Below are 26,653 nucleotides of genomic sequence, written 5' to 3'. Positions count from 1 at the left end.
ACCTGTGCCCTGGCCATGTGTGCGTGCTCCTCTCTGACGTGATTGGTGTTTGCTGTGAATGGAGGACAAAGGTGCAAGAGATGGGCTTGCCTGAGTTGGGATCAGAAATGCCAGTGTTCATCTAGTTCTAAGTAACCGGCATTTCACACGGTAACCAGGGCCACAGCAGGGATGCCCGCTTGCCCTGTGTGGGAGGAAAAGCCGACTGGGCCCTGCTGCCCTGTCCCTGCCACCGGCCCTCCGGCCTCCGCCTCCACGGTGTCAGATGGTGCTGGGGACAAGTCCCCTGCAAGCCCAGCCTCGAGGCTGCGCAGGGGCCATGTGGTCTCCAGAGAGGTGTCAGAGCTGCTTGGGAGGAACATGGCAGCCGCAGGGCTTGGGGGCCGCTGTGGCGCGGGCACCTCCCACCTGCAGGACAGGCAGGTGTGGTATCAGAGCTGCTGCTTGGAGGACGTGGAGCCACGGCCGGGGGTTCACAGGTTCACATTTCCAGGAACAGAGCTGATGTCACCATGGAGCAGCGCTGGGGTGTCGGGGGGTGACTTGAAGTGTTTGTGTGTCCAGGTGGAGCTGCTGGTTTGCTGGGGAGGCGGCCAGTTGAGCGCCGTCCTGCACCAGCTCCCCATGATGTGGGCGGGAGCGTGACTGTGGTTTTCTGCAGCTCAGCGGAACGAGGGAGGGGGCTCTGAACCCAGGAGCCGCAGCCTCGGCTGCTGTGGGCGGGGCTATGTGCTGGCCCCCCTCAGAGGCCTGAGTTTTCATGCCCACTGCGGGCCTGGAAGAGGCAATGAAACTTGGCTGCAGGGAACTCAAACTTGGCCACCTCGGCCCCTCCGGGGGCTGTACCCTCACAGACGAAAGCCTGGCTTTTCCATTGGGAGGCACAGCAGAGCCCTGTGTGAGTGGAGAACCGAGCGGGAGACCCCGTGTCAGATGGCTTCCTCTTCCGGTTAGGAGAACCTCAGCTTGGTTCCACTGCCTCTGAACTCGACGGCTGACGGTGAGCAGCCAGGTCGGAAGAGCAGGAGGTGGCAGTGGCCTTGGACCCTGGGGTCTGCTCCACAGTTGCAGGAGGGGACTGTGACTGATGCAGACGGTGGGATGGACTGCAGGGTCCCCCATGCAGGAGAGGGCTGGCCCAGGCCTGTGAGCAGAATGCACGCTTGGTTTTCCAATGAGAAGAACCCAGGAGGGGGAGCAGAGCCGTGAAGCCTTGAGGAAGAATCTCCATCAGTGTCTGTGCACACCTGAGTTCTGGACAAGAGACAGACGCGGGGGAGAGGTGGGGTAGTGAGTGACCCTAAAGCTCCTGAGGGCCAGGGTCAAGGTGAGTGCTGAGCGGGACCAGCCAGAGGCTTGGCGCCAGGATGCAGAGCAGTGAGGGGCAGTGAGGGGCAGTGAGGGGCCGGAGGTTCACGATGCAGAAACAGGGCAGCCACCAGGGTGCGTGTGGAGTGACAGTTGTAAAAGGATGCTGAAGTAGGGCTCCGGTTGTTACTTTTCAAAATCAGGGAGCACCAGCTTGATCATGCATCCGTGCCCGTGTGGTGCAGACACAGAGCTGTGCATCTGTGCCCGTGCCGTGCAGACAGAGCTGTGCACACGTGCCTGTGTGGTGCAGAGCCATGCATGTGTGCCCGTGTAGCGTGCAGAGGCCGTGCGTGTGTGCCCGTGTAGTGTGCAGAGGCCATGCGTGTGTGCCCGTGTAGTGTGCAGAGCCGTGCGTGTGTGCCCGTGTAGTGTGCAGAGCCGTGCGTGTGTGCCCGTGTAGCGTGCAGAGGCCGTGTGTGCTCGTGTAGTGTGCAGAGCCGTGCGTGTGTGCCCGTGTAGTGTGCAGAGGCCGTGCGTGTGTGCCCGTGTAGTGTGCAGAGCCGTGTGTGTGTGCTCGTGTAGTGTGCAGAGCCGTGCGTGTGTGCTCATGTAGTGCGCAGAGCCCCTGTGGCTGCTTTGGGTTTGGGGTTTGCACGTGCAGACTTTGTGCTTTTCAGTGACCACGACACAGACGCTTGTTTTCAAGGTGTTGTGTGCTCACGCCCCACGGACCTGTCTTAGCCACCTCGTCAGAACCTGACGGTGAGCCGCCCACGTCCTCGTGTGGGAGCCCTGCTCTGTTGCTGGGCGTTTAAGATGCTTCTCGCTCTCAGCATTACCGTGCCACCCTTAAATGAGTTGTGTTTGAAGCTCTTAGATCCGTACCCGGCACAGGGTAGGTTCCAGCACTCGGCACAGAAGGAGGATCGGCGCCCGTGCTGTTACTGAGTCATTTCTTGGGCTCTGGAAGCAGGGGCTGTGGGTGCTTCCACTGACAGAGCCCCCACTCTCGAGGTGGAGCCTGGGGGCCCCAGCTGACCCCAGTGGACATCCAGGCTTCAGGAACTTGTCTGGTGCGTCTCAGAGGGGGCTGGAGACCTGGCCCTGGATTTGAATTTGGCCCCGGCACCTATCAGTTGTGTGACCCTGGGCGGGTGGCCCCGATTATAGCACAGTGGGTTTTCTCCCCTGTGAAACAGAGGCAGCAGTGATAGCAGCTGCCCAGTGGCCACCACACAGGTCAGCAGTGACAGCAGGTGTCCAGTGGCCGTAACTCAGGTCAGCAGTGACAGCGGCTGCCCAGTGGCTGTCACACAGGTTGGTGTAGAGCTTGGACGATAGAGCAGTGTTTGTCATTCCAGTGTTGTCACTGTCACCAGGATATCTTGTCAGAGGTGCAGCAAGGGCGAACGACCTGGTGATTTGTTCTGGTTTGTTGAAGAAGCAGTAACGTGAGTGACGGCTGATTTCCCTGCGTCACTGTGGTCATTTCACATCCTGTCATTGGTGTTTCCTCTGTGGGCTCCTCTTGGTTTCATGGGTCTCAGATTTGGGGTGAAAGGGCATTTGGATCCCACTGGAAGGGGCAGAGCTGGCCGGGTGGGGTGGGGTCGTCGGATCCTTGCTGGCCACCTACCCACAGCCACCCTGGGCTCCGGGCGCAGATGCAGCCTCACAGGTGTTGTCCTTTAACAGCCTCAGAGATGGACTCTGAGTGCCCTGCTTGGAAGCTTCAAGGCCTGCATGTCCTACTGGGCAGCTAAGCGAGCTCAGCGGGGGCTTCCTGCGGGGGTGGGGCAGTGGGGGGGAGATGAGCCGCTCTCAGCACCTGTGCAGAAGGGTGCTAGTCTGTGGGCCGCACACCCCCCCTCCCCCGTCATCTCCACGGCCACATCCCAGCATTTAAAGGGTAGAAACTCCACACCACTTAGAGTGAAAACTGCCTCTGAGAGGGGAAGGGCGCCTGTCCCTGGCCTCAGCTGCGTCTCGCGTGCACGCAGAGCTCACGGGGAGTGGAGCCAGAAGACGCGTTTGCTCTGGTGCGGGCCTGGTGCCTGCTTTGGAAGTGCCCTGTGAACCCCTGAGTGCATTTCTCTGACTGGAGGCAGCCCCAGGAGCTGCGTCCTGCTGTGGACGTGGTGACCCAGGCAGAGGCGGGATTAGCTGTCGGAATCCAGCAGCAGCAGTGGTGACGGGCGTCCGAGCCCAGGAGAGGCGCTGGGCCGAGCACACGGCCATCCTGGCGGAAGGAAGGCCCTGCCAAGGAGCGCCCAGCTCGGGAGATGGTTCCTCCCCCAGTGCAGCGTGCAGCCGTAGCCTGGTAAACTCCCTCTGAAGAGAGCAGCCGCTGTGTGCTGAGTCATAGAGCCGGGAGCGGACACGCGCAAGCCGCTCGGAATCCAAGCCGGGAAGATTCCCACGGTCAGGATGAGAGCCGGTGAGGAGCGGAGCTGGGCTGGGGAGCAGTGCCGGGCTTCCCCGCTGCGGGGCTGCTCTGTCTTGTGTGTGCCCAGGTCGCTGCACCCGTGGCTGTCTGGTGAGCAGACTGTGTCACCAGGCAGGTAACAGTGTGGAGAAGACGCCACGTTCGTGTGCAGAGAGCAGCGGGGCTGGCGCCCGGTGGCCCTCGCCCCATCCGTGCCCTGCAGCTCCTGGCAGAGGCCACAGCAGGCAGGGGTTTTGTTTTGTTTTGTTTTGTTCTGTTCTGTTTTTTACAGCATGGGTGTTTATTTCCTGGAGCCTTGTGTTGGAGGGACCCTAGGATGTGACTTTGCTCCGGCTGGCTCTGGTGAGAATCATGGAGCCAGCGCCCAGCCTGGGAGGCCTCGGATGCCCTGGGGAGGGGTGTGGCTTGGGTGTGTTTTCCTCTTGAACGTGGGTCACGTGTATGGCCGGCTGCTTGGCGCCTGCCTGTCTTCTGATTGGATGGCGACATCTCATCAGAACCCCATCACGAACCAGCTTGCTCTCTGACAGCAGTTACTGTGCAGGGACTGTGCCTCGGTTTCCCCTCTTGTTCAGAGACTCCCCTGCCAGTTGGGGCTGGGGGCTGTGCTGGGCAGTGTTTCAGGTAGTTAGGAGATGACCTTAACAAGGCGTGGCTGAGGTTGGTTATGAAACTGCAAGCCGAGGCTGTGAGTGCCGGCCGTGGCCGTGCGTTTTGTTCTGGATCACAGCCTGGGAGAAGCAGCTTTTCCGGGTTCCCAGCCTGGACCAGAGCAGGACGGAGAGAGCACCTTCTTCAGCTCTCCGGCCTGGAGCCGTTGGGAGTGGACCAACCCCCGGTTCCCGAGGACAGCACAGTGGAGGAGTGGCCAGGCTGTGCAGGGACCTCAGTGTGACAAGGAAAAGGTTCACGCTTGGATGTGCTCTGTGGGGATGGCAGAAGGTAGAGGAGGGTCTGGTTGAGGGCCCCACGGGTGCGTGTTTGTAGCGAGGATGCGTGTTTGTAGTGAGGGTGCGTGTTTGCCCCATGGGTGCGTGTTTGCCCCATGGGTGCGTGTTTGTAGCGAGGATGCGTGTTTGTAGTGAGGGTGCATGTTTGTAGTGAGGGTGCGTGTTTGTCCCACGGGTGCGTGTTTGTAGCGAGAGTGCGTGTTTGCCCCATGGGTGTGTGTTTGTAGCGAGGGTGCGTGTTTGCCCCATGGGTGCGTGTTTGTAGCGAGGGTGCGTGTTTGCCCCACGGGTGCGTGTTTGTACTGAGGGTGCGTGTTTGTAGCGAGGGTGCGTGTTTGTAGCGAGAGTGCGTGTTTGCCCCACGGGTGCGTGTTTGTACTGAGGGTGCGTGTTTGTAGCGAGGGTGCGTGTTTGCCCCATGGGTGCGTGTTTGAAGCGAGGGTGCGTGTTCGAAGCGAGGGTGCGTGTTTGCCCCATGGGTGCGTGTTTGAAGCGAAGGTGCGTGTTTGTCCCACGGGTGCGTGTTTGTAGCGAGGGTGCGTGTTTGTCCCATGGGTGCGTGTTTGCAGCGAGAGTGCCTTTTGTGGTAGTCTCTGATCTGTCTGAGGGGTGCGGCATGGCAGCGCGCCCTGAGTTCCTGTTGCCGTGCTGGGTCCCCCAGGAGTCCCCACAGCCTCTGAGCTGCTGGGCGTCCCCACAGCAGGGAGCTCACGGCAGGCTGGGCTGGCGGCTGCAAGAACAGCAGGCACGTGGCGGTTCTTTGAAGGTCATCTTGGCCATGGGCAGTGTGGACGGGGGACTCCTCTGGACAGGTGGCATTTCCTTCCCTCTGGTTTCCGGACATGCCAGGCGATGAGCTCCAGGCGATGGTGTTTTCCCGGGGTGGCCTGGTTAGCACAGGTGGGAAGTCCAGGGAGCTACAGAGACGGCAGCTCCTGGTCCTCCCGCATGACCTCTTGGGCGTGTTCTTATCCCGGACGTGGCCCTGTTGTCCGCCACCCAACACCCACACCCTGGGTGGCGTGAGGTGTCCCTTGGGGCGCAGACCACCTGCTCCTGTCCACCTCGCGGCACCAGGTGCCTTGTAGAGGGTGGGGCCAGGTGTGTGTCCCCGTGGCATCCTGCTGGAAGGTGCTGGAAGGAACCAGTGCTTACCTGTGCCTCAGAAACTTCTGGGGCTGGCACCCAGATGGGCTCAGCTGGCAGTGGTGTCACAAGGCATGGATCCCCGGCAAATCCTGTTCAGGCTCTGAACCCAGTGAAAGGAGTCCCATGGTTCTGTCTAGGATTTGACTCTGGAGGGTTGTGACAGTCCAAGACCAGGGCCTCTGCAGGTTGGTTAGCCCCATGCCGAGAGTATGGAAGATGGGGAGCTTGGAGCCTCCAGCTGATGGGCGGGACATGGAGTTCCCCGGGGCCAGGAACCCCACCCCAGCCGTGCTGTCTGCCTGGGGCTCCCTGCTGCTCGTCCTGGGTCGGCCTCGCCTGGCGGGCAGCTGTCCCCTTCTGACTGAGGACCCAGGGCCTTCCTGCCTGCAGAACCCTGTGTGGGTCCTGGTGGGGGTGGGCAGCCATGGGGAAGCTGCCTGGGAGGTGGAGTCAGAGGTCTAGAGGCTGGAACCTTTTGTCCCTGCTACACCCAGGTCTCCCAGGCCCACGCTGGGGTGGTGGTAGAGAGATGGTGGTGGTGGTGGTGGTGGTGGTGGTAGTGGTGGTGGTAGTGGTGGTGGTGGTGGTGGAGACGGTGGAGATGGTGGTGGTAGTGGTGGTGGTGGTGGTGGAGATGGTGGTGGTGGAGATGGTGGTGGTGGTGGTGGTGGTGGAGATGGTGGTGGTGGTAGTGGTGGTGGTGGTGGAGATGGTGGTGATGGTGTGGTGGAGATGGTGGTGGAGATGATGGTGATGGTGGTGGAGATGGTGGTAGTGGTGGTGGTGATGGTGGTGGAGATGGTGGTGATGGTGGTGGTGATGGTGGTGGAGATGGTGGTGGTGAGGGTGGTGGAGATGGTGGTGGTGGTGGTGATGGTGGTGATGGTGGTGGTGGTGGTGGTGAGGGTGGTGGAGATGGTGGTGGTGGTGATGGTGGAGATGGTGGTGGTGGTGATGGTGGTGGTGGTGGTGATGGTGGTGGAGATGGTGGTAGTGGTGGTGGTAGTGGTGGTGGTGGTGGTGGTGGTGGTGGAGATGGTGGTGGTGATGGTGGTGGAGATGGTGGTGATGTGGTGGTGGTGTGATGTTGGTGGTGCAGGTGGTGGTGGAGGTGGTGGTGGAGATGGTGGTGGTGATGGTGGAGATATTGGTGGTGATAGTGGTGGTGGTAGTGGTGGTGTTGGTGGTGGTGGTGGAGATGGTGGTGATGGTGGTGGAGATGGTGGTGATGTGATGATGTGATGGTGGTGGTGGTGATAGTGGTGGTGGAGATGGTGGTGGTGGTGGTGGTGGTGGTGGTGGTGCTGAGATGCAGCAAGATCTTGATGGTGGGGAGGTGTCAAAGCAGGAAGGAAGGGCTGGCGCTGTGGCGCAGCGAGTTAAAGCCCTGACCTGCAGTGCCCACATCCATATAGGAGCCAGTTCGAGTGCTGGCTGCTCCTCTTCCGATCCAGCTCTCTGCTATGGCCTGGGAAAGTAGTGCTTGGGCCCCTGAACCCACTTGGGAGACCTGGAAGAAGCTCCTGGCTCCTGGCGTTGTATCAGCTCAGCCCTGGCCTTTGCGTTTGGGGAGTGAACCAGCGGATAGAAGACTTTTCTCTCTCTCTCTCTGGCTCTACCTCTCTTTGTAACTATCTTTCAAATAAATAAAATAAATCTTAAAAAAAGCAGGAAGGACCTTGAGCCTTCCCCTCTGCGTGTGGTCCCCTGCCGGCCATCTAGGGGGCTCTCATCGGGAGGAGTTAGAACTCAGACTGTCCCTGAAGCTCACGGGATGCGGGGCACCGCCCTGGGTGAATCTGCCCTCATCCCCATGTCCACAGGTGTCCGTGGCTGGCCCCCTGCTGCAGCCAGCTGGCGCACCCATTTCAACTTTGTTAAAAAGCACAGTCTGCCCCTGTGCAGCCTGCGTGGCCTGCACCGGGTGCACTCTCGGAGCAGAGGAAGATGCACCCTGACCAGAAAGTGAGGCTGTGGTGGCGCTGGGCCGAGGGGTTGGTGGCCCGGGTGCTTTTCCAAGCCCATGGCTGCCGGGTGTGGTCAGCAAGTGCTCGCTGAGCTCCGGAGTGGCGGTCAGTGCATCGGCTGCCCAAGAACGTACCTGAGTCTCGGCCAAACCTGCCTGGGGTGTCCTGCACCCGAGTGGGCCGTGGGGGCACAGCGCAGGGGCGAGTGTCCGCCACGCTGGTGCCCTGTGGGGTCTCAGCACCCACTCCAGGCACCCACTCAGGTCCACCTCTGGACAGTCCATCCGTCATCCCCCTCAGAGCACTTCTTAATCTGCCGCTTCTGAAGTCTTCAAATTATGACTTACCACGCGGCGTCCATGTGGAGCAGATCCAGATTGTTTCTAGGTCTTTCCATGTTCTCTTTCTGCATGTGTGCATGCACACATGTATGTGTGCACCAAGTATGCATCGCATCATGAACATGTCTGTGAGTATGCACACATGTCCACACACATGTATAAACACATGTGTCTGTACACACGTGTGTGCCTGCATGTGTGTATGTGTGTGTGCGTATTTGTTCCTGTGAGTCCACAGGCTGGGGGGGCGTTTCTGGAGCAGCCTGGCACCTGCCTTCCCGTGTTGTCGTATTTAACTAAAGAGCAGTCCGATCTCCTGGCTCTTAAAGAGCCCCTGAGGCGCCTGCTGACCGTCTTGTCCCGAGGGACCCCTGCTGCAGTGCTGGGGCAGTTGGAATGATTCTGGACAAATCCAGAAAGAAGAGCCGGTGTCTGTGCACAGGTGATGGGCTTGGAGACAGACACTCGATCCCCTGCTTCTCTGAGACTCCCCAGCAGGTACTGGTGGGACAGCGGTCCCTGGTGTGTTTTCTGTTTCCACAGAGCGATTTGTTTATCTGAGAGGGAAAGGTAGCCCCATCTGCTCGCTCACTCCCCAGACGGCTGCAATGGCTGGGGCTGGACCAGGCCGAAACCAGGATGTGGGATTCTGTCTGGGTCTCCCACATGGGAGGCAGAGACCTAAGCACTCGGCCATTCACCACCTTCCCGGGAATATCGGCAGGAGGGGCCTGGAGGCTGAGTGTGCCGGACTGCAGCCGGCACCCCAGCGTGGGTCCTGGGGTCACGAGTGGCTGCGAGCTGCACCACAACACCCGCCCCTTCCTGTCACGTGGCTGTCAGGGACCCTCAGAAACTCCCTGGGAGATGCATGTTGTGAAAAGCTGTGCAGGGATTCAGATACTTTCTGCACCAAAATGGACTTATTTTTTAATTCCAGTGTCTCTGTACTTTTTGAAGTCCCTCATACTTTCTCATGGAAGATTTTAGAAATTGAGGAAAGGAGATGAAAAAGAATTACATTCTTCCAGCACCCATAAATTATTAAAATTTGGGAATATTTCCCTCTTTATTTTTCTTTGTTTTTGGCATGGTTAAGATCATTCTATCAGTTAGTTTTGTTTTCTGCCTTTTCCCCTTGTGTCACCAGCCTTGATTTTTAGAGTAAATGTGCCTTAGATATCACTTTGCACGATGCTTCACTGTGCAGAAACTTAATTGTTTAGGTTGTTTGCAGGCTTTCCATGACACTGCAGGTTTGGTCGAAGTGTTTCCAGTCCTCTGTGACTCTTGCTTCCTGCCCTCCCTGGCAACACGCCAGGCGCACATGCATCTGCTTCTGCCCCCATGGAGTTCTCTTTTCTAGAATCGCTATAAATGGAATCGTACCGTAGGCATTTTTTATTTTTATTTTTTGCCAGGCAGAGTTAGACAGTGAGAGAGAGAGACAGAGAGAAAGGTCTTCCTTCTGTTGGTTCACTCCCCTAATGGCCACTACGGCCGGTGCTGCGCCGATCTGAAGCCAGGAGCTGGGTACTTCCTCCTGGTCTCCCATGCGGGTGCAGGGCCCAAGCACTTGGGCCATCCTCCGCAGCCCTTCCCGGGCCACAGCAGAGAGCTGGACTGGAAGAGGAGCAACCAGGACTAGTACTCGGTGCCCCAACCGGGACTAGAACCCGGGGTGCCGGCGCTGCAGGTGGAGGATTAGCCAAGTGGGCCACGGCGTTGGCCAACCGTAGGCATTTTTAAGGGCTGGTTTCTTTCACTCATAATTATTTTGAGACTTGTCCATGTGATTGGACGTGTCAGGAGTTTTTTTTTTTTTTTAGATTTATTTATTCGAGAGGTAGAGTTGCAGAGAGAGACAGAGAGTTCTTCTGTCTGCTGGTTCACTCCCCGAATGGCCACAACAGCCAGACCTAGGCCAATCTGAAACCAGGAGCCAGGAGCTTCTTCCGGGTCTCCCATGTGGGTGCAGGGGCCAAAGGATTTCACCTATCCTTCGCTGCTTTCCCAGGCCATAGCAGAGAGCTGGATTAGAAGTGGAGCAGCTGGGACTTGAACCAGCGCCCATATGGGATGCCGGTGCTGCAGATGGAGGCTTTACTGGTTGTGCCACAGCGCCGGCCCCCCTCCCTGTTTATTTTAGTCATTTGTGATTTTCTCTTGTGAATGTGTGTGGCATAAAAGTGTGCAAATATTGCAAACATTTTATCAGATTTATTTGTTTCATATTAGCTTAGTGATATTATAAATGGTATCCTTCTGAAAGAAAATTGTTGGGGCCGACGCTGTGGCGTAGCTGATAAAACCGCCTGCAGTGCTGGCATCCCATATGGGTGCTGGTTCAAGTCCTGGCTGCTCCTCTTCTGATCCAGCTCTCTGCTGTGGCCTGGGAAAGCAGTAGAAGATGGCCCAAGTGCTTGGCCCCCTGCACCTGCATGGGAGATCTGGAAGAAGCTCCTGGCTCCTGGCTTTGGATCAGCCCAGCTCCGGCCGTTGTGGCCGTCTTGGGAGTGAACCAGTGGATGGAAGACCTTTCTCTGTCTCTCTCTGCCTCTCTAACTCTGCCTTTCAAATAAGTAAATAAATCTTTGGAAAAAAAAAAAAGGAATGAAATTGTTCCTAGTATGCAGAAAAATAATTGATATTAGAAGTTTTTTGACTTATAATCCTTTTAATTTGCTAAATCCACTTGTTTGTTATGGGGTAGATTCTTTGAGATCTTAATTTTTGAATAAAAATTATTTACTTCACATTTATGTTTGGTGTACCTTTCAGTTTTGAGTGTTTTTTTTTTTTTAAATACAATGTTGAGCAGAAGTGGTGAGAATAGATGTTCCTATGTTGGAAGATTTTTCACTGGCAATGGTAGCATAGGTTTCTCACTGTCATGCGGTGGTTAGCACTGTTTCATTAAAGATGTATTTGAAAGGCAGAGGGACGTACACATCTGATTGTTCACTCCCCAAATGGCCATGGTGGTCAGGGCTGGGCCAGGCTGTAGCCAGGACCCAGGGCTCCAGACAGGCTTCCCGCACGGGTGGTGCTTGAGCCATGATCTGCTGCTTCGCAGACCACGAGCAGGAAGCTGGGCTCTGACCTGGCGCTCCAGTGTAGGATGTGGGGGTGCCAGGCAATGGCTCGGCCCACGGTGCCACGGCATCCGCCCGTCCTGTAGCATCTTGGCCTAGTTTTGATCCCTACTGTGTTGGTCTCATAAAATGGTTTGGGAAGTATTTGCATCTCCTGTTTTTCTGGAGGAGTTAATTCCATCCTTGAATGTGGAGCTCAGCAGGGAGTGGGTCTGTGCGGGGGTGAGTGTTTCCCTGCATCTCTGTTGTCTCCGGAGTGTCTGTAGGACCTGTGGGGGTGGCTCCTTTGTGTTCCCGTCCCTGTCGCTTGTGCCTCCTTTCCAGACCTCTGTCAGTGTCACGGACATCTTTAAGATGCATCTTCTGGTTCTATTAATTTTTAGATCACCATTTTTCTGTTTAAAATGTATTGACTTTTGCTAATATCTTTATCTCTGTTTTGTTTAGCTTGCATTTACTGTCTTTTTTTCTGTGATTTTAAAATGGAATTGTAGCCTAGGAATAGTTATAATTAGAAAACATCATTATATTCCAGTATAAACATTTATTTCCATAATTTACACTTGTTGTACCACTTTAGCTGTGTCCCATAAATTTTGATATATTGTGCTTCTATCTTAATTCAGCTCAAAATATTTTTCTAATTTCTTTTTTCATTGATGGGTTATTTAATTATGTTTTAAAATTTACAGATATTCAATTTTTTTCTTGATGTCTCTATTTTGTATTTTTGCTTCAATTTCTTTTAGACTGGAGAATTTAAAATTTTAAAAGATTGTTGAGATTTTTAATATTTCCTGCATATAGTCTGTCTTGAATGTTTTATGCGCATTTGAAAACATGGGTGGTGCATGCTACAGATGTCAGGTCAAGTTAGTCAATGATGTTGTTGTGATATTTTATATTCTTTGTAATTTCCTGTGCCTCCGGTTGTAATTGTGAATATTCCCACTCCTCCTCCTGTGTCTGTTGGTTTTGTTGTGTTTTTGGAGCTCTGTCAGTTGACGTGTGTATTGGCATTGCTGTGTCTCCTGATGTCCTCACTCCCTATCATTGAGCAGTGTCTCTTCTTATCCCTGGCAGTGTTCCTTGCTCTGAGATCCTCATTGGCCACCATTAATACAATTGCTTCAGCTTTCTCCTGACTATAGAGTGGTATTTATTTATTTTATTTGAGAGGCAGAGTTACAGAGAGCGAGCGATCGATCTTCCATCGCTGGTTCACTCCCCAGGGGCTGCAGCTGCTGGGGCGGGCTGATCTGAAGCCAGGAGCTCCCTTGGGGCTCCCCCAGGCTGCAGGGGCCCAAGTGCTGCAGTCGTCACTGCCGCCGCTCCAGGTGCATTAGCAGTTCAGGGACAACCCAGGGACTCTGATGACGGGGTGCGGGCGTCCCAAGCAGTGTCTCCACCGCTGTGCTGCACGCCAGCCTTCTTCTTTTTAATCCTTTTGAAAGAGACCAGGTCGTTGAAGGCAAAACTAGGAACAGTCGTTGTGGAGTTTGCAGCATATCTAGAAGAACCAGAGTAGAACACAGCATAAGAATCACAAGTGGAGCTGGGACCTGCACCCAGGTGTCCTGCCGTGGGACGTGGGCGTTAGGAGCAGCAGCTCAACCCCAGTGCCAAGTGCCTGCCCCAGAGCTCACCAGTTCACGTGACAAGGAGTGGGATCATGGCCCACTCAGAGCGCTGCAGCTGTCACCACAAATGGAACATTTCCAAGACCCCAAGAGAGACTGTGTGTCGGTCACTGCCCACTGATCCCGCCCTGGTCCCCGGTGGCCACGCCTCTGTGTCCCTCCCCCACAGGCCGCCTGTTCTGGACATGAGCCTCTGTGGCTCATGGGCTTTGTCACAGGTTCCCGTTTTTTTTCAGGGCTGAGGGACACGGCTGTGTCTCCTGGTGGACATTGGGTTGTCCCGTGTTTCAGCTGTGGCGGACATTCTTGTACCCATTTCAGATTGGATGGGTGTGACACTTCCATGTCGAGCTGTGTGGCTGGATGGGTTTGTGACTCCCTGTGTCTGTGAGGGGTCCCAGGCTGTCTTCTGAGCAGCTGCACCAGCTTCCATCCCCACTGGCACACAGGAGTGTCTCCTGCCCCTGCCTGGCCTCGCCTGTCCTGAGCCCCGCAGGTGCCCCTCCCCTGGGGCAGGTGCATTGGTTTCTGCTCCTGCCCCAGAAGACCCGATCCTCAGCTCCTAGGCTCTCTCCCTCTCCCCGGGATCCTTAGGAGGAGAGGATTTGTCCCCCTTCCCTGGGACTCAGACTTTGCTTTGTCTGAAAAAAGGACTCTGGGAAGTGAGGGGCGCCTGATACCCCAGGGCCGCGGCCATTCTGGCTCCTGTGCTGCGGGGCCGTCAAGTCCCCTAGCTCTTTGCTGGGGGCCCAAGCACAGGCTTCCTGGGGAGGAGCTCGGGCTGCCCCACTGCGAGCCACGCAGACCCGGGCCCTCCATGGCCTGCACAGGGTTTGCCGCCCCGGATGCCTTCGGCTCCCTCCAGGGCTCAGGAGAGGGCAGGTCCTGCCCACAGGCGCTCTCGCTGGCAGGTGGGGCTCACCTTCCTCGTGGTCTGCATTGGAGCCAGAGAGGATTTTCTCGTGTTCTTTAAAACCCCTTTGTTCTCCTTTTTCATAAATGACCCGATAGCTGCCAGCTTACCTGCTCTCACCGTCCCCTTTACAGTCTCCGTTTGTGTGGTCGCAGTATCTGTCGTGTCCCCGACGGGAACGGGACTTCAGGTGGCTGCCAGCGCCCTGTGGCAGCACACATCTGCGTGGATGCGGGGCCTCCGAGGGGGACCGGCTGATCGGTCCTCTCGTGGGTTCTCTGTCTCTGAGGCCTGGAGCCATTCTCCGCAGAGAGGTGTTAAAAGCTCACTTCACTGTTCCCAGGGCTTCTAAAGCTTTGATTTTTTCCACCTCGAGTCTCTTTAATCCATGTTCCGTGGGCTCATTTTTCTTGCAGTTAGCAGCCAGCCGGCCCGGTCCTGGTGAGTGACGTTCTTCCCCATCCCCCGCTTCTCAGACGCCAGGCTGGGCCTGCTCTGGGCCACGTGGTCTCCGGCCAGGCGGCCTTCTTGAGCTCCTTCAGCAAGGCTGCGTTGTCACAGCCTCTCCCCTCCCCCACCCAGCGCAGGCCTCACAGCCTCTCCCCTCCCCCACCCAGCGCAGGCCTCCCTGCAGGGGCTCAGTGGACACTGAAGGATCGGCCACAGTAACCGTGGCCACCATGTGTCTGTGCCGTCCACTGGGGCTGGGCCATAAAGCTGGACACGCCCAGGGCGGGAGCAGCGCTACAGGCACAAGGCAGTGGAAGAGGAAGAGGCCTTGTGCCCTGGCCCCTGCTCCACTGCCTCCTCCCTCCTGCCCAGACCTGTGCTCCTTAGGGAGACCCAGTGCCACCTGCAGGCCCTGTGCCCGTGCAGTCACGCAGCCCCACCTCGCACTCGGAGTTGCGCCTCTGGCACTAAGGCCCGTGTCCCTTCCCTGTGCTACCCACACGCACGGTCATGCTGACCAGCTGGAGAGAATGCTGGCCATGACCGTGCGCTGCCTTGGGGTTCTGAGGTGGGGCTGACATCACGGCGCTGGCCGGCTGCATTCCTGTTTCTCGCAGGTGTGGGAAGTTAGAATTCACCTCCTCCCTGTCCTAGGACTGAAGTTCATGTTTAGTTTCAGTTTTTAATCCAAACACACAGGACCACCATTGGCTGCACTGTGACCAGAGTGGAAACTGAGCCACAAAAGATGAAGGGGCTGTGGTGTGCACATGGGCTGAGGCATATATGCAGGCTGTGGCATGTACACGGACGTGGCGTATACACAGACAATGGTGTGTGTGCAGGCTGTGGCATGTGGCATAGGTTGCAGGGTGTAGCATGGGTTGTGGCAGTACGCAGGCTGTGGTGTGTGGCATGCGTTGTGGCATGTAGTGTAGGCTGTGGCGTGTACATGGACTGTGGCATGTGGCTTGGGTTGTGGTGTGTACCGTGGGCTGTGGCGTGTAGTATGCATGTGCAGCCACTCTTTGGATTTTATTTCAGTTGTGTAACACACATGGCATAGACGTTCCTCACCCGACCATTTGTGGTGCCCGGCTTCTTCTGTCGGTGTGGGTTTTCCTGATGATCGGTGACGCCGGTCATGCACGGCTTCCTTGGAGACGTCTCTCAAACCCTTGGCCCATTTTTAACTTGAGTTACTTGAGTCATAGGGACTCCTGCGTGTTCTGGGCATCACCCTTGCCAGATGTTTGACTTGATGCTCTGGCGACTTTCGCTGTCCATTTTGCTGTCAGTTTTTCTCTTCCTGTGGCTTCTGGTGCCTTGGTGACACAGCCATGGAGTCGTCAGCAAGCCACAGGATGCCGTGGGTATTTGCCTTTATTTTCTTCTGAGAGTTTTACGGTGGGCTTGGGACCCCGCCCATTTCGAGTTACCTTTTGTCAGTGGTGAGAGTGAGGGTGCAGCTCTGCTCCCCTGCGTGTGGGCGGTTGAGCAGACGGCGCTGCCCTCCGAGTGGTGGGGGCAGGGTGTTTTTCTTTTTTCTTTTCTTTTCTTTTTTTTAAGATTTATTTATTTATTTGGAAGGCAGTTACAGAGGTGGGGGGTGGGGATCGTCCATCTGCTGGTTCACTTCCCCAACGGCCACAGTGGCAGAGCTGACTGATTGGAAGCCCGGAGCCTGGAGTCTCCTTGAAGTCTCCCACGGGGGTGCAGGGGCCCAAGGACTTGGGCATCCTCCACTGCCTTCCCAGGCCACAGCAGAGAGCTGGATCAGAAGTGGAGCACGCAGGTCTCAAACAGGCTCCCTTATGGGATGCCGGCATTACAGGCAGCGGCCCAAACCAATACGCCACAGTGCCGGTCCCTGGTGGCAGGTTTTTACCCGTGCCCGAGCCCAACTGCTCCCATGGGCCCATGAGTGTGTGTTTATTCCTGGGATTTCTGTCCACCGACTGTTTGGCTGTAGCTTTGAGACAAGTTTTGAAGAAATCCCTGTTTTCTCGCTTGGCTGGCCGGGGGCCGTGCCCAGCATCCACCGGTGTCAGACTCTGGTCCAGGACCGCGTCCTTCCATCCTCAGGGCAGCAGGTCCTCCGGGTGCGTGTCTCTGGCCCAGCAGGGAGACGTCCTCTTCTCTGTAGGACTCCTGCTGTTGGACTGGGCACCTGACCGTCCAGGATAGCCCCGCCCCTCCCCCAGCCACAGGTCCCTCTGCTCCTCCCTCTCACAGGGTCCCTTTGTGGTGTCCGTGGCCTGGTCCCAGGGTCACCACCGGCATGCTGGGAAGCCTCCGTCCACTCTCCCAGAGCATTTCCCGGCCGTCCCTGGGTGCTCAGAGCACGAGCACCCTCTCCCTAAGGTGACCGGCCTCTGCTGCTGGATCAGCACACTTGTGTTCTTGAGAGACCTTGTGATTTTGAAATACTCTAGGTTTTCATGGATCAAATGGTATGATACTGAATATTTTAGATTTACAATAACAATGTTTGTGATTTTAAAAAATAATTTATTGTTTGAGAGAGAGAAAGGCAGACAGAGAGCTTCCATCTGCTGGTTCATTCACCAAATGCCCACAACAGTCAAGGGTGGACTAGGGCCAAAGCCAGGAGCCAGAAGCTCAATCCGTGTCTCTGTAGGAGTAGATGGGCAGGAACCCAAGGACTTGAGCCGTGGCTGCTGCTTTCCAGGGTGTGTGTCAGCAGGAAGCCGGAGTCGGAGCTCAGCCGGGACTCAAACCCAGGCATCTGGGATGTGGGGGCCGGACAGGTGTCTTCACCCCAGGACTCGGTGCCCACACTCAGCAGCAACGTTTTTTGTAAAAGCGCTTTCTGTACAAGCGCTTTAGAGCTCTAAGCACCTTTTGTATGACAGCTACACAGGATGTGCTAGCCTGAGACAGAATCCAGCTTGAACTAAAGAGTAGAATTTGAAGAGGTCAGCAGCCATGTCATTGTGTCATTGCGCTTGGGAGCTACTGGCCCCGCCTCTGGCACGGCCGGCCTTTCTGGGTGGGGCAGGATGTGTGCCGTAGCACCTATAAGTGGAACACTGGCTCCCGGGACGTTCTGTCCAGATCTGTTTGCAGTGCCATCCTGGGAAAGATCCCTTTTCCCTAGAGAGTTGCTCCAGGAGTAAAGCCCTAGACCTGGGTGGCGTCGGCCCCGGTCTGCCTGCGCCAGGCCGTCATCCACAGAGTGGCAGCCCCTGTGTCCCATGGAGCCCCTGGGCCTCAGACCCTGACCCCCTGTGCTGTGGTTGCTCGTCCTGTTCCATTTCAACTTTCCACCAACACCCTGCTCGCCCACCCTGTGTGTGTGTGTGTGTGTGTGTGTGTGTGTGTGTTTCTTCTTCTTCTTTTTTTTTTTTTTTTTTAGGTTTTTATTTATTTGAGAGTAGAGTTACAGACAGTGCGAGGGAGAGACAGAGAGGTCTTCCCTCACTGGTTTACTCCCCAACTGGCCGCAACAGCCAGAGCTGTGCTCATCCGAAGCCAGGAGCAGATGCTCCTCCTGGTCTCCCACGCGGGTGCAGGGCCCAAGCACCTGGGCATCCTCCACTGCCCTCCCGGGCCACAGCAGAGAGCTGGCCTGGAAGAGGGGCAGCCAGGACTGGAACCGGCACCCACATGGGATGCCAGCGCCACAGGTGGAGGATTGACCTACTGCGCCATGGCGCCAGCACCAACCCCGTGTGTTTTAAGCTAACATAGTTCTCAAAAGGACACACACATCTTTTCTCACTGTCTCCAACAGAATTCTCATCATTAAACTTGAACTGCAGAATGAAAAAGAGGTTTGCAGTGCTGAATGTGTGTCTGGTTGCACAGAGCACCTGCTGAGCTTGCGAAGTAGTGTGAGAGCTGACACAACACAGAGAAGCCACTGCCCTCAGCATTCAGCGTCAGCGGTGCAGAGCTGTGAGCCCCAGGGAGGGGACACCCGGGAGTGGCCCTGGCGGCCGTGGGGCTCTCCTGCTGCAGCCCGGGGTGCACAGTTGGCGCCGTCTGTGTGCTGCTCAGGGAAGCTTTGCCTCGGCTGAGGGCTGTCTGAGGGTTATCACTGCACCGGTCACGCAGTCCCTTGGAAATGCTTTGCTGCCTGTAGTAGGGGCTGGATGTCTTCCTGGGGCCGGGCCCTGGACTGCGCCGTCAGGTGAAGAGGCCGTCTTCGCTCAGTCGCAGGTCAGCGGCTGCACAGCTGCTGGGCTCTTCTCGAGCTCTGGCGCATTCCTCGGACGGTGGGCTGTGCTTGTCCCCGTGCCCCCATCATGCTGACCTCCCCTGCGGAGGTCCTGGCGTGGGGAGCGTCAGTCCTCTGCCGCCAGGGCCTTTGTTCTTCTCGACCCTCTGTACTTCATACACGGCCCAGGGCAAGCGGTAGGGACCGGGCAGCCCCGCCGGGGCTCGTGGTGCTGAGCCGACCGCAGCTTTCTGAGGCGTCTCGGGGACCATGTGACCCTGACGGAAGCAGGCCCACGGTGCAGTCGGGTGTGCAGGGCAGATACGGAGCGGCCCCCCTCAGTCGTGTGCAGTGACACCCTCGACGGCTGTTTCTCACTGACACAGCACAGCACCGCCTGACCCCACGCTGCGCGTCTCTGTCCTTTCTGCCTGGCAGAGCCACACTGCCGGGCCTTTGTCAGATTGTGACCCGTTGGGGGAGCACAGCCCTGAGCATGGGCCATGCCCTCCACTCCCTGTGGGGCTGCACAGGGGTCTGTGGCCCTCCCCAGACCCCTCCACCTGTGCCTCGGATTCCTGTGGAGACGAATCCCAAGCCGTCACCTTCTCTGCAGATAGATGGCAAGGAAGGCCCGAAGGCCGTGTCCACAATCCGGGTGGACTGGATCTCCCCGCGGGTCACTCGGAAGTACACGTGGTGCCGAGGGGTCCCTCTGGCCTCTCAGTGTCCTCCAGCGATGGCAGCATCAGATCCAGATGCTGGGCACGCACTGGAGGCCAACTGCCCTCATCACACTGGCCCCGTGGTCAGGAGCACCCGCGGCCTCTTGCCAGGGTGCTCAACCCAGGGGGACACATGGGCACCCCGAGGCCCGTGCACACCGACCCTTCACAACGGGACCAGCCCCAGCGCCTCCACCGAGGGCTTCAGGAGAGGATGGGGAAGTGCAGTGTGGTTTACGCCTCCTCGGGGGCCGCCTGCCAGGTGTGTGCTGTTACCTCAGCGGCTCCTGCAGCGCCAGGACCCAGAAGCAGGCCTGTCCTCACGTTGGCGGCAGAAGCTGCCCCTCAGGGTCAGCGCTGTGGCATAGCACGTAACGCCACCGCCTGTGATGCCAGCGTCTCACATGGGTGCTGATTCCAGTCCTGGCTGCTCCTCTTCCAATCCAGCTCCCTGCTATTGGCCTGTGGAAAGCAGTGGAAGATGGCCCAAGTGCCTGGACCCCTGCACCCATGAGGGAGACCTGGAGGAAGCTCCTGGCTCCTAGCTTCAGCCTGACCCAGTCCTGGCCAGGTGGCCATCTAGGGAGTGAACCAGCAGATGCAAGATCTCTCTGTGTGTCTCTCCCTCTCTGTAACTCTGACTTACAAATAAATGAACACATCTTTTAGAAAGAAACAAAAAAGCTGCCGCTTGGGCCACCCCTAGGAGGACACACCCTGTGAGTACTGGGAAAGGCCTGGAGACCCCTCCCAAGCTGGACACAGCTGGGCCTTCCCAGAAGGTTCTGGACTCTTCTCCTGTGGTAGATTCAACTCCGCAAATTCTCAATGCTGACTGCGTGAGCAGTGCAACGTGTGGGCACTGAAACAGTCGCTATCGGTGCCGTCCCCGGCTGCCACCCCTCAGCCCCCACTCGCTGTCCATGGTGCTGCCTGCTGTGTGTGACTCCATCTCACCCCTCGGGACTGAGCCTGTGTGTGAGGATCCAGCAGTATGGACTGTGGTCCCTGTGGGAATGGTGCCCCCCGCCGTGACCTCTAACCTTGTCCTTCTCTGTGCAGCTGGACAGCCCCCAGCTGGCCCCAGGGCTGTTTCCTCCTCGTGGGCAACTGCAGGACAAGGTGTGCCCTCAGCCCAGGACCGAGTACGAGGTTGGCCACTTGGCGTGGGCTGGCCAAGTCCCCACGTGGCTGAGGGCCCAGCAAACTGAGGAGGGGTTTCTGGGCGACGCAGCAGCTGGGTCTCGCCCTCCATGGCCTGTGCGTCTCCTCCAGCCTGGCTCCGTCTCCTGGTGATGGACAGGCTACAGGAAGTGGGGCATGGCCTGACCATCCCATATACCCTGGAACCGTTCATGCCCAGAGCTGCCTTGACCGGGGTGGGGGCTGGGGCGGAGCTTGGGATCCCGGGAAGCTGTTGGTCAGAGTGACAATGGTGGCGGGGAGGGGCCAGGGTGTCCTCACTGCAGGCCACTCTCGGCATCTGAGAGCCGGGACCCAGCCAGGGCGCAGGCGTCCCCACGGTGTCTCTTTACACGCGAATAGGAGGGGAGCGAAGCATGGAGGTCCTCCTCCTCTGGACACGCTTTCCCAGCAGAGGCTCCTCGGGCCTGCACGGCCTTGGTGGGAGGGAAGAGCCCACGGAGACCCCAGCTGGGCTGAGGGTGAGCCTCTCTCAGTTGCGTAGAGTTTGCTGGGTCCTGGGAGGAGCTGGGGTCGTGGCCTTCTGCTCCCCGCCGATGTCCGTGGCTCACGGCCACCGTTCCGCTGTGCTGCCTCACGCCTGAGTGTGATTCTGGGCTGGAAGTTGGGTGCCTGTGCGGCCATTCGGGGCCAGAGAAGGGAAGAGAATGGATGCGCTGGGCCTGCGCCCCACTAGGGGGCGCTGCACGGCGGAGGCAGATGACACTGTGGCCTGAAGCAGTTCCACACAGTGGGCTGTGTCCTCCATGCTGGGGTGGGCGTGGGTGAGGGGCCTGCCACAGGCACGGGAGCCCCTGCCTTGCATGGGGGGCTGGTTGCCCGGTACAGTCTGCTCACCAGGTGTGCTTTCCTCCAGGTGAGCGAGAAGATGTAGCCGAGTAGCAGCCACAGCCACACCTGCCGAGAGCTTGGCCTGGACACCCGGCCCAGACGCAGCACCGTGCCTGGGACATCCCTCTGGCCATCAGCCTCAACATGTCCAAGAAGGGCGCGGGCAGCCGGGCCAAGGGGGACAAGGGGGAAGCTCTTACCGCGCTGCAGGCCGCCAATGAGGAGCTGCGAGCCAAGCTCACGGACATCCAGATCGAGCTACAGCAGGAGAAGAGCAAGGTGGGCCCAGCCCCTGCCCCCAGGGCGCATGGGAGGGCGTGGCCAGGTCGCACAGCCCCCCCCCCCCCCCAAGTCCTGGGAGCTCTGGACGATGGCTCTGGGGAGGGGGCAGTGGGCGGCAGGGGAGACGTGAGGGCCCCAGGGTGGCAGCCATGATGGCGGCCCCCACCCCACAGTGAGTGTGCAGAAAGGAACTCCTGATGTGTGTGTGGACCCTGGGGGGCTTTGCCACTGAGGGTCTCCCGGGAACTGACCAGTGGACCAGTGAGCCCAGGAAGTCAGACTTTTGGAGCTTCCTGATGTGGAGGGACGGCACTGTGACCAAATCCCCAATGCCGGGACACGCCCAAAGAGCCCGGGGCCCCAGCCAGATGCACTGGCTGTGGGGCTGTGCTGGGGCCTGAGGGTGGGCCTCTGGGGGAGCAGGGAAGAGGCTGACCAGATCTCCTGCCATCTGGGGCACGACCTTTGCCCTCTCCTCTTGTCCCACCCGGGGAGCCAGTGGGCGGTGGGCATGGTTCCCCGGGAAGGGGAGGCAGAGAAGGAGGTGTCTGGAGGTCAGTGTCCGTCGGGGCTTTGGAGGGAGCTGGGGTGTCAGGCGGGGGTCTTCCCAGCTCTGGCTGCGATTCTCTCCCTGCCTCTGTGTCCGGTGGAGGCCATGTGGCCCGGAGGAGCAGGGGGTCAGGTTGCTTCACTTCCAAGCCCCCCAGCCCCATGCTGCTCACCCTCCTGCTTACGTGGGAAGAAGAACCCAGTTTGGGACACGTGAGGATCTTTCTGTAAATCAGGCTCTGTGGGACGCCCACCCACCCATTTCACGGTCTGTGGAGCCCTCTGCAGGAAAGCTTGAGGCCTGCCCTGGGCCCCCACCTCGTGCCCGGGATCCCTTCTCCCTGACAACGGACAAGGACAGCACCCACCTCGTGCCTTTGCCGTGGGGCTGTGCTTCCGAGGCTCCAGGCCATGGCTGCAGCCAGCACAGCCTCTGCTCTCTTCCTGGAAAGTGACTGGGTGGAGACGACACACGCACGCGTGCTGCCCGGCGGTGGGGGCTGCCTGCTGGAAGGACCTGTGTCAGCAGGTGCTTGCCCAGATCCCAGCTGAGCTGCACGTCCACAGAACAGCAGACGACAGCACCGAAAGGCCCCGATGTGCTGCCTGGCTGGGGCACACGGTTAGCGGCCATGGGGCGCACGGTTAGCGGCCAGGCCTGGGCTGTGTCAGGGGATCAGAGGGGTCACACGGCGTGCGCACCCCACAGGAGACGGCTTGTTGACATACGAGGCCATGAAACCCAGCGTCAGTTTGGGTGGAAGTAGAGCAGTTGCCGTGTGCGTCCAACTGCAGCAGCAGCTTTGTCAATGCCCATCTGTCCCCTGTGTCCCCAGGGTGCACTCCTCACCGAGCCCAGGTCTGTGGCAGGGCCTGGCCAGGGCTCGCGGCTACTGGGGCTGTGGCTGCTCCTCTGGGCGGCGACACCATGGGTGTCCGTGGAGGTGGTGACCTGCCTGCATTGTTGGCACAAGCTTCTCAGGGGACAGAAGGACCGCTGAGGAACAGCCCCTCTGACCTCTGCGTCCCCAGACCCCTCACGGCGGGGCTCTGTGTGTGTGTGCACACGCATGTGCACACGTGACCTGCGGCCCCTCGCCAGGCTCTACAGCTGCCTTGGGCCTCACCAGCACGAGGGTAATGGACGTGGTTCTTGTGAGCTATGGAGAGGCAGGAGGGTGCCTCGCTTCTCTCCCAAGCTGTGGGGGACTTGGCCTGCTGATGGCATTCGGGCTGCTTCCTGTTCTCAGTGAATGCAGCAGCCTTGTGTGTCTGGGCCCGCATGCGTGCACACCGTGTGAACATGTGTGCAGGACAGGTTCTCGCAGGTAGAATTGCTGGGTCTTTCAGCAGGTGCTGCTGCCCCCAGAGGAAGCTCGGCATCCTTGCTGGGTGGGGAGGGTGCTGGTGGCCCTGGGGGACCCAGCACAGCAGAGCTCGACATCACAGCCCTGGAGGTGCAGGGGGCAGCTGGGCCTGCTCCAGGGCTGGGGGGCTCAGGCGCTGGCCAGGTCCAGTTCTTAGCTGTCTGAATGGGCATAAACGCACACCTTGCAGCTCTAACAGGTAAGGTGAATTACACTGTGTAGCTGTGGGGTCTCTCTCTGTGATGGGCATAAACGCACACTTTGTATCCACATGTGATCCAGGGTATAAGCATGTACTTTAAAATCTGCTTGTCTTTTTTTTTTTTAAATATTTATTTATTTGAAAGAGCTACAGAGAGAGAAGGAGAGGCAGACAGAGGTCCTCCACCCGCTGGTTCACTCTCCAGTCGGCCTCAACGGCTGCAGCTGCGCCGATCCGAAGCCAGGAGCCAGGAGCTTCTTCCGGGTCTCCCACGTGGGTGAGGGGCCCAAGCACTTGGGCCATCTTCCACTGCACTCCCAGGCCACAGCAGAGAGCTGGATTGGAAGTGAAGCAGCCGGGACTTAACAGGCACCCATATGGGATGCTGGTATTGCAGACAGCGGCTTTACCCACTATACCATAGTGCTGTCCCCCCACCTTTTAAAGATTTATTGATTGTCATTTCAACTATGCTGATGTTAAATATACCATTTGGCTGCAGGGGGAGGGTAGGGGAAAGCAAAGTGAGTGGCTGGGGCATCTCTCAGGTCCCCATGCCTGGCTAATGGTGGCAGCCACGGACAGACACAGGCAAGATGCTGGGTCGTGCTGGGAGGACCCGAGGCCTGACGTGGACGGATGGGGCTGCCTTTACTGAGTGGGGTCTGGGCGGGGAGCCTCATGAGGGGGCTGTGCTGTGAGGGTCTCACCCCAGAGACCCACCATGGGCGGTTGAACAGAGGTCGCCAGTGGGCGGCTGAGCAGGGGTCTGCTGTGTCTCGGGGAGCACTGCGCCTCGGATGTGGGTCCTGGGGTAGTACCGGGGGACGTGACCTAGGGGAGAGTGCAAGGTGTCGTGTGGGGCATTTAGGTATTTATCCAGAAGGCCAGGGAGGGCCAGCAGGGCAGCCACAGTGCAGCAGCTTCCGGAAGGCTCCACCGGCCTGTCTTCCAGGTTGTGGGCGTTCGGGCAGGTTCCTTTTCCCTGGCTCTTCATTGTGCTCACTTGTGTTCTTTTTCAGCCCTTAGTGCCAAGCCCGGGTCTGGAATTTTAAAGAGGGAAGTCCTGCCTTCCGCTGGAGGGCTGTGCAGGGAGAACATTTCCCAGCAGGAGCTTGGGCAAGGCCTGGGGCCTGGGTCTGCCCTGTGTCTGCAGTGCCTCCCTGGCCCTGCCTGCATCCCCTCCCTCCATCTCCTCAGCCTTCCCCATAACAGCTCAGATTTCCAGGTCAGAGGTCACTTACACTACCAGGCTTTGAAAGACCCTCCCCTCCCCAGCCAGCTCCTTCGGTTCTGCCTTTCTAGGAGATTGGTGTATTCGGTAGCTAGTTTTACTGGGAAGACACAGTGACAGAGAAGCGGTCTTCCATCTGCCGGTCCACTCTCCAAACAGAGGCAACACCTGGGGCTGGGTCCGGCAAAGCCAGGCGCTCCATCCTGGTCTTCCATGGGGGGCAGGGGCTCCCAGGTGCATCAGCAGAAAGCTGGGTCAGCAGCTGATTGTGGGCTGTGGCGTCCAGCGCCCCAGCCCCTGCCTCTGTCCTGCCTTTGGTTTTAGTCCCGCATTTTAAATGGGCTGTGTGGAATCCCTGTCGTGACGTTTTTCTGTCTGAACCTTGGTGAGTAAAAGTAGTTTTCAGAGAAGTAGAGGAAGGGTGGGTTGTGCTGTGAATGGAACTGGGACGCCTGGCGGATCTCTGATTCAAAGCTTATTTGTTCAGGACTGACTCCAGTGTGGTTTCCATGTAGATCAAAAACTTAGTGAGGGGTCTCCAGAAGGCTCAGAGACGTGCGAGGAAAACGCCGTGCTAATCCCATTCCCGCAGACCCTGGAGTCCCCTGGTAAAAGCCACGAGGTGGGGTTTGATTACTTAGAAAGTTTTTAGGGCCCGCGCCGCGGCTCACTAGGCTAATCCTCCACCTAGCGGCGCCGGCACACCGGGTTCTAGTCCCGGTCGGGGCGCCGGATTCTGTCCCGGTTGCCCCTCTTCCAGGCCAGCCCTCTGCTGTGGCCAGGGAGTGCAGTGGAGGATGGCCCAGGTGCTTGGGCCCTGCACCCCATGGGAGACCAGGAAAAGCACCTGGCTCCTGGCTCCTGCCATCGGATCAGCGCGCTGCGCCGGCCGCAGCGCGCCGGCCGCGGCGGCCATTGGAGGGTGAACCAACGGCAAAAGGAAGACCTTTCTCTCTGTCTCTCTCTCTCACTGTCCACTCTGCCTGTCAAAAAAAAAAAAAAAAAAAAAACTTAGAAAGTTTTTAAATCTGTAAGGAGAAGAAACATAGTGAAAAGATTGGAAACAGAGTGTCTGACAGCGGAGTCCACAGCGGGCAGCAGGTGCGCCTAGTGGAGCGCCAGGAAGCTGCGCTGTGGGGGACGCAAGGCTGCAGTGGAAAAGGACCCAAGTGGGGACTTTGCGGTGCAGGGAGGGGCCGGCAGGTGCAGGAGGAGGACGGCCACGGCGTGTGGTGGCATCCGTGGCGGTGGTGATGATTCAGGAGCCACACGGTCACAGGGGAGGCAGCTGGGCCGGGACCAGCCTGGTCCTGGTGTGCTGGGGCCTCCTGACACTTGCTGACCTCAGCAGACTCCCAGGGGGCTGGGGGCTCCCCTGCCCTGACTCCCCGTGAAAGAAGGGGCAGGGGCACCTCGTGCATTGTCTGGACCTGAGACTGCAGTGCTGGGCAGCCGAGCCTGATGCACACCCCATGTTAGATGCTTGAGAGGTCAGACGGTGCCAGGCGTGTGGTGAGAGCTCACCCTAGGGTGTGAGGGACTCTGTCTTGGGCATCTTTTTTTTAAGATTTATTTATTTGAAAGAGTGAGAAGGGAGGGAGAGTTCTTCCGCCCGTTGACTGGTTCACACCTCAAGTGCTCACAATAGCCTGGTTTGAGCCAGACTGAAGCCAGGAGGCAGGAACTTCATCAGGGTCTCCCGTGTGGTGGCAGGGGCCAGGCCCCATCCTGGCGGGCACAGTAGCTGGAAGCTGGATCTGACACACGAGTTGCTGGCCCTCTAAGCAGGCACTCGAACCTAGGATGCAGGCCCCA

General features: G+C 58.1%; 1 protein-coding gene across 25 annotated transcripts in view; it reads left to right on the top strand.

Annotated features, from left to right (window-relative positions):
• Window positions 1-26,653, top strand: part of JAKMIP3 (Janus kinase and microtubule interacting protein 3) — a 91,932-nt gene that overhangs the window by 23,758 nt on the left and 41,521 nt on the right. For 22 of the 25 annotated variants that reach the window (XR_011382177.1, XR_011382188.1, XR_011382187.1 and 19 more), the window contains exon 2: window positions 21,230-21,483. Coding sequence is in view for 10 of the 25 variants with exons in the window: in XM_070057055.1 (XP_069913156.1) it covers window positions 21,349-21,483 (135 nt within the window). In the remaining 15 variants the exon portion in view is untranslated. Of the gene's footprint in view, window positions 1-3,137; window positions 3,749-17,668; window positions 20,835-21,229; window positions 21,484-26,653 lie in introns of those variants that run through there. The other 3 variants (XR_011382178.1, XM_051830097.2, XR_011382179.1) reach the window with 3 other exon arrangements.

Source organism: Oryctolagus cuniculus, chromosome 15, assembly GCF_964237555.1.
Source record: "Oryctolagus cuniculus chromosome 15, mOryCun1.1, whole genome shotgun sequence".
Lineage (NCBI taxonomy): Eukaryota > Metazoa > Chordata > Mammalia > Lagomorpha > Leporidae > Oryctolagus > Oryctolagus cuniculus.
Note: the sequence above shows the minus strand (reverse complement) of the source record. Positions and strands in the feature narration are given on the sequence as shown.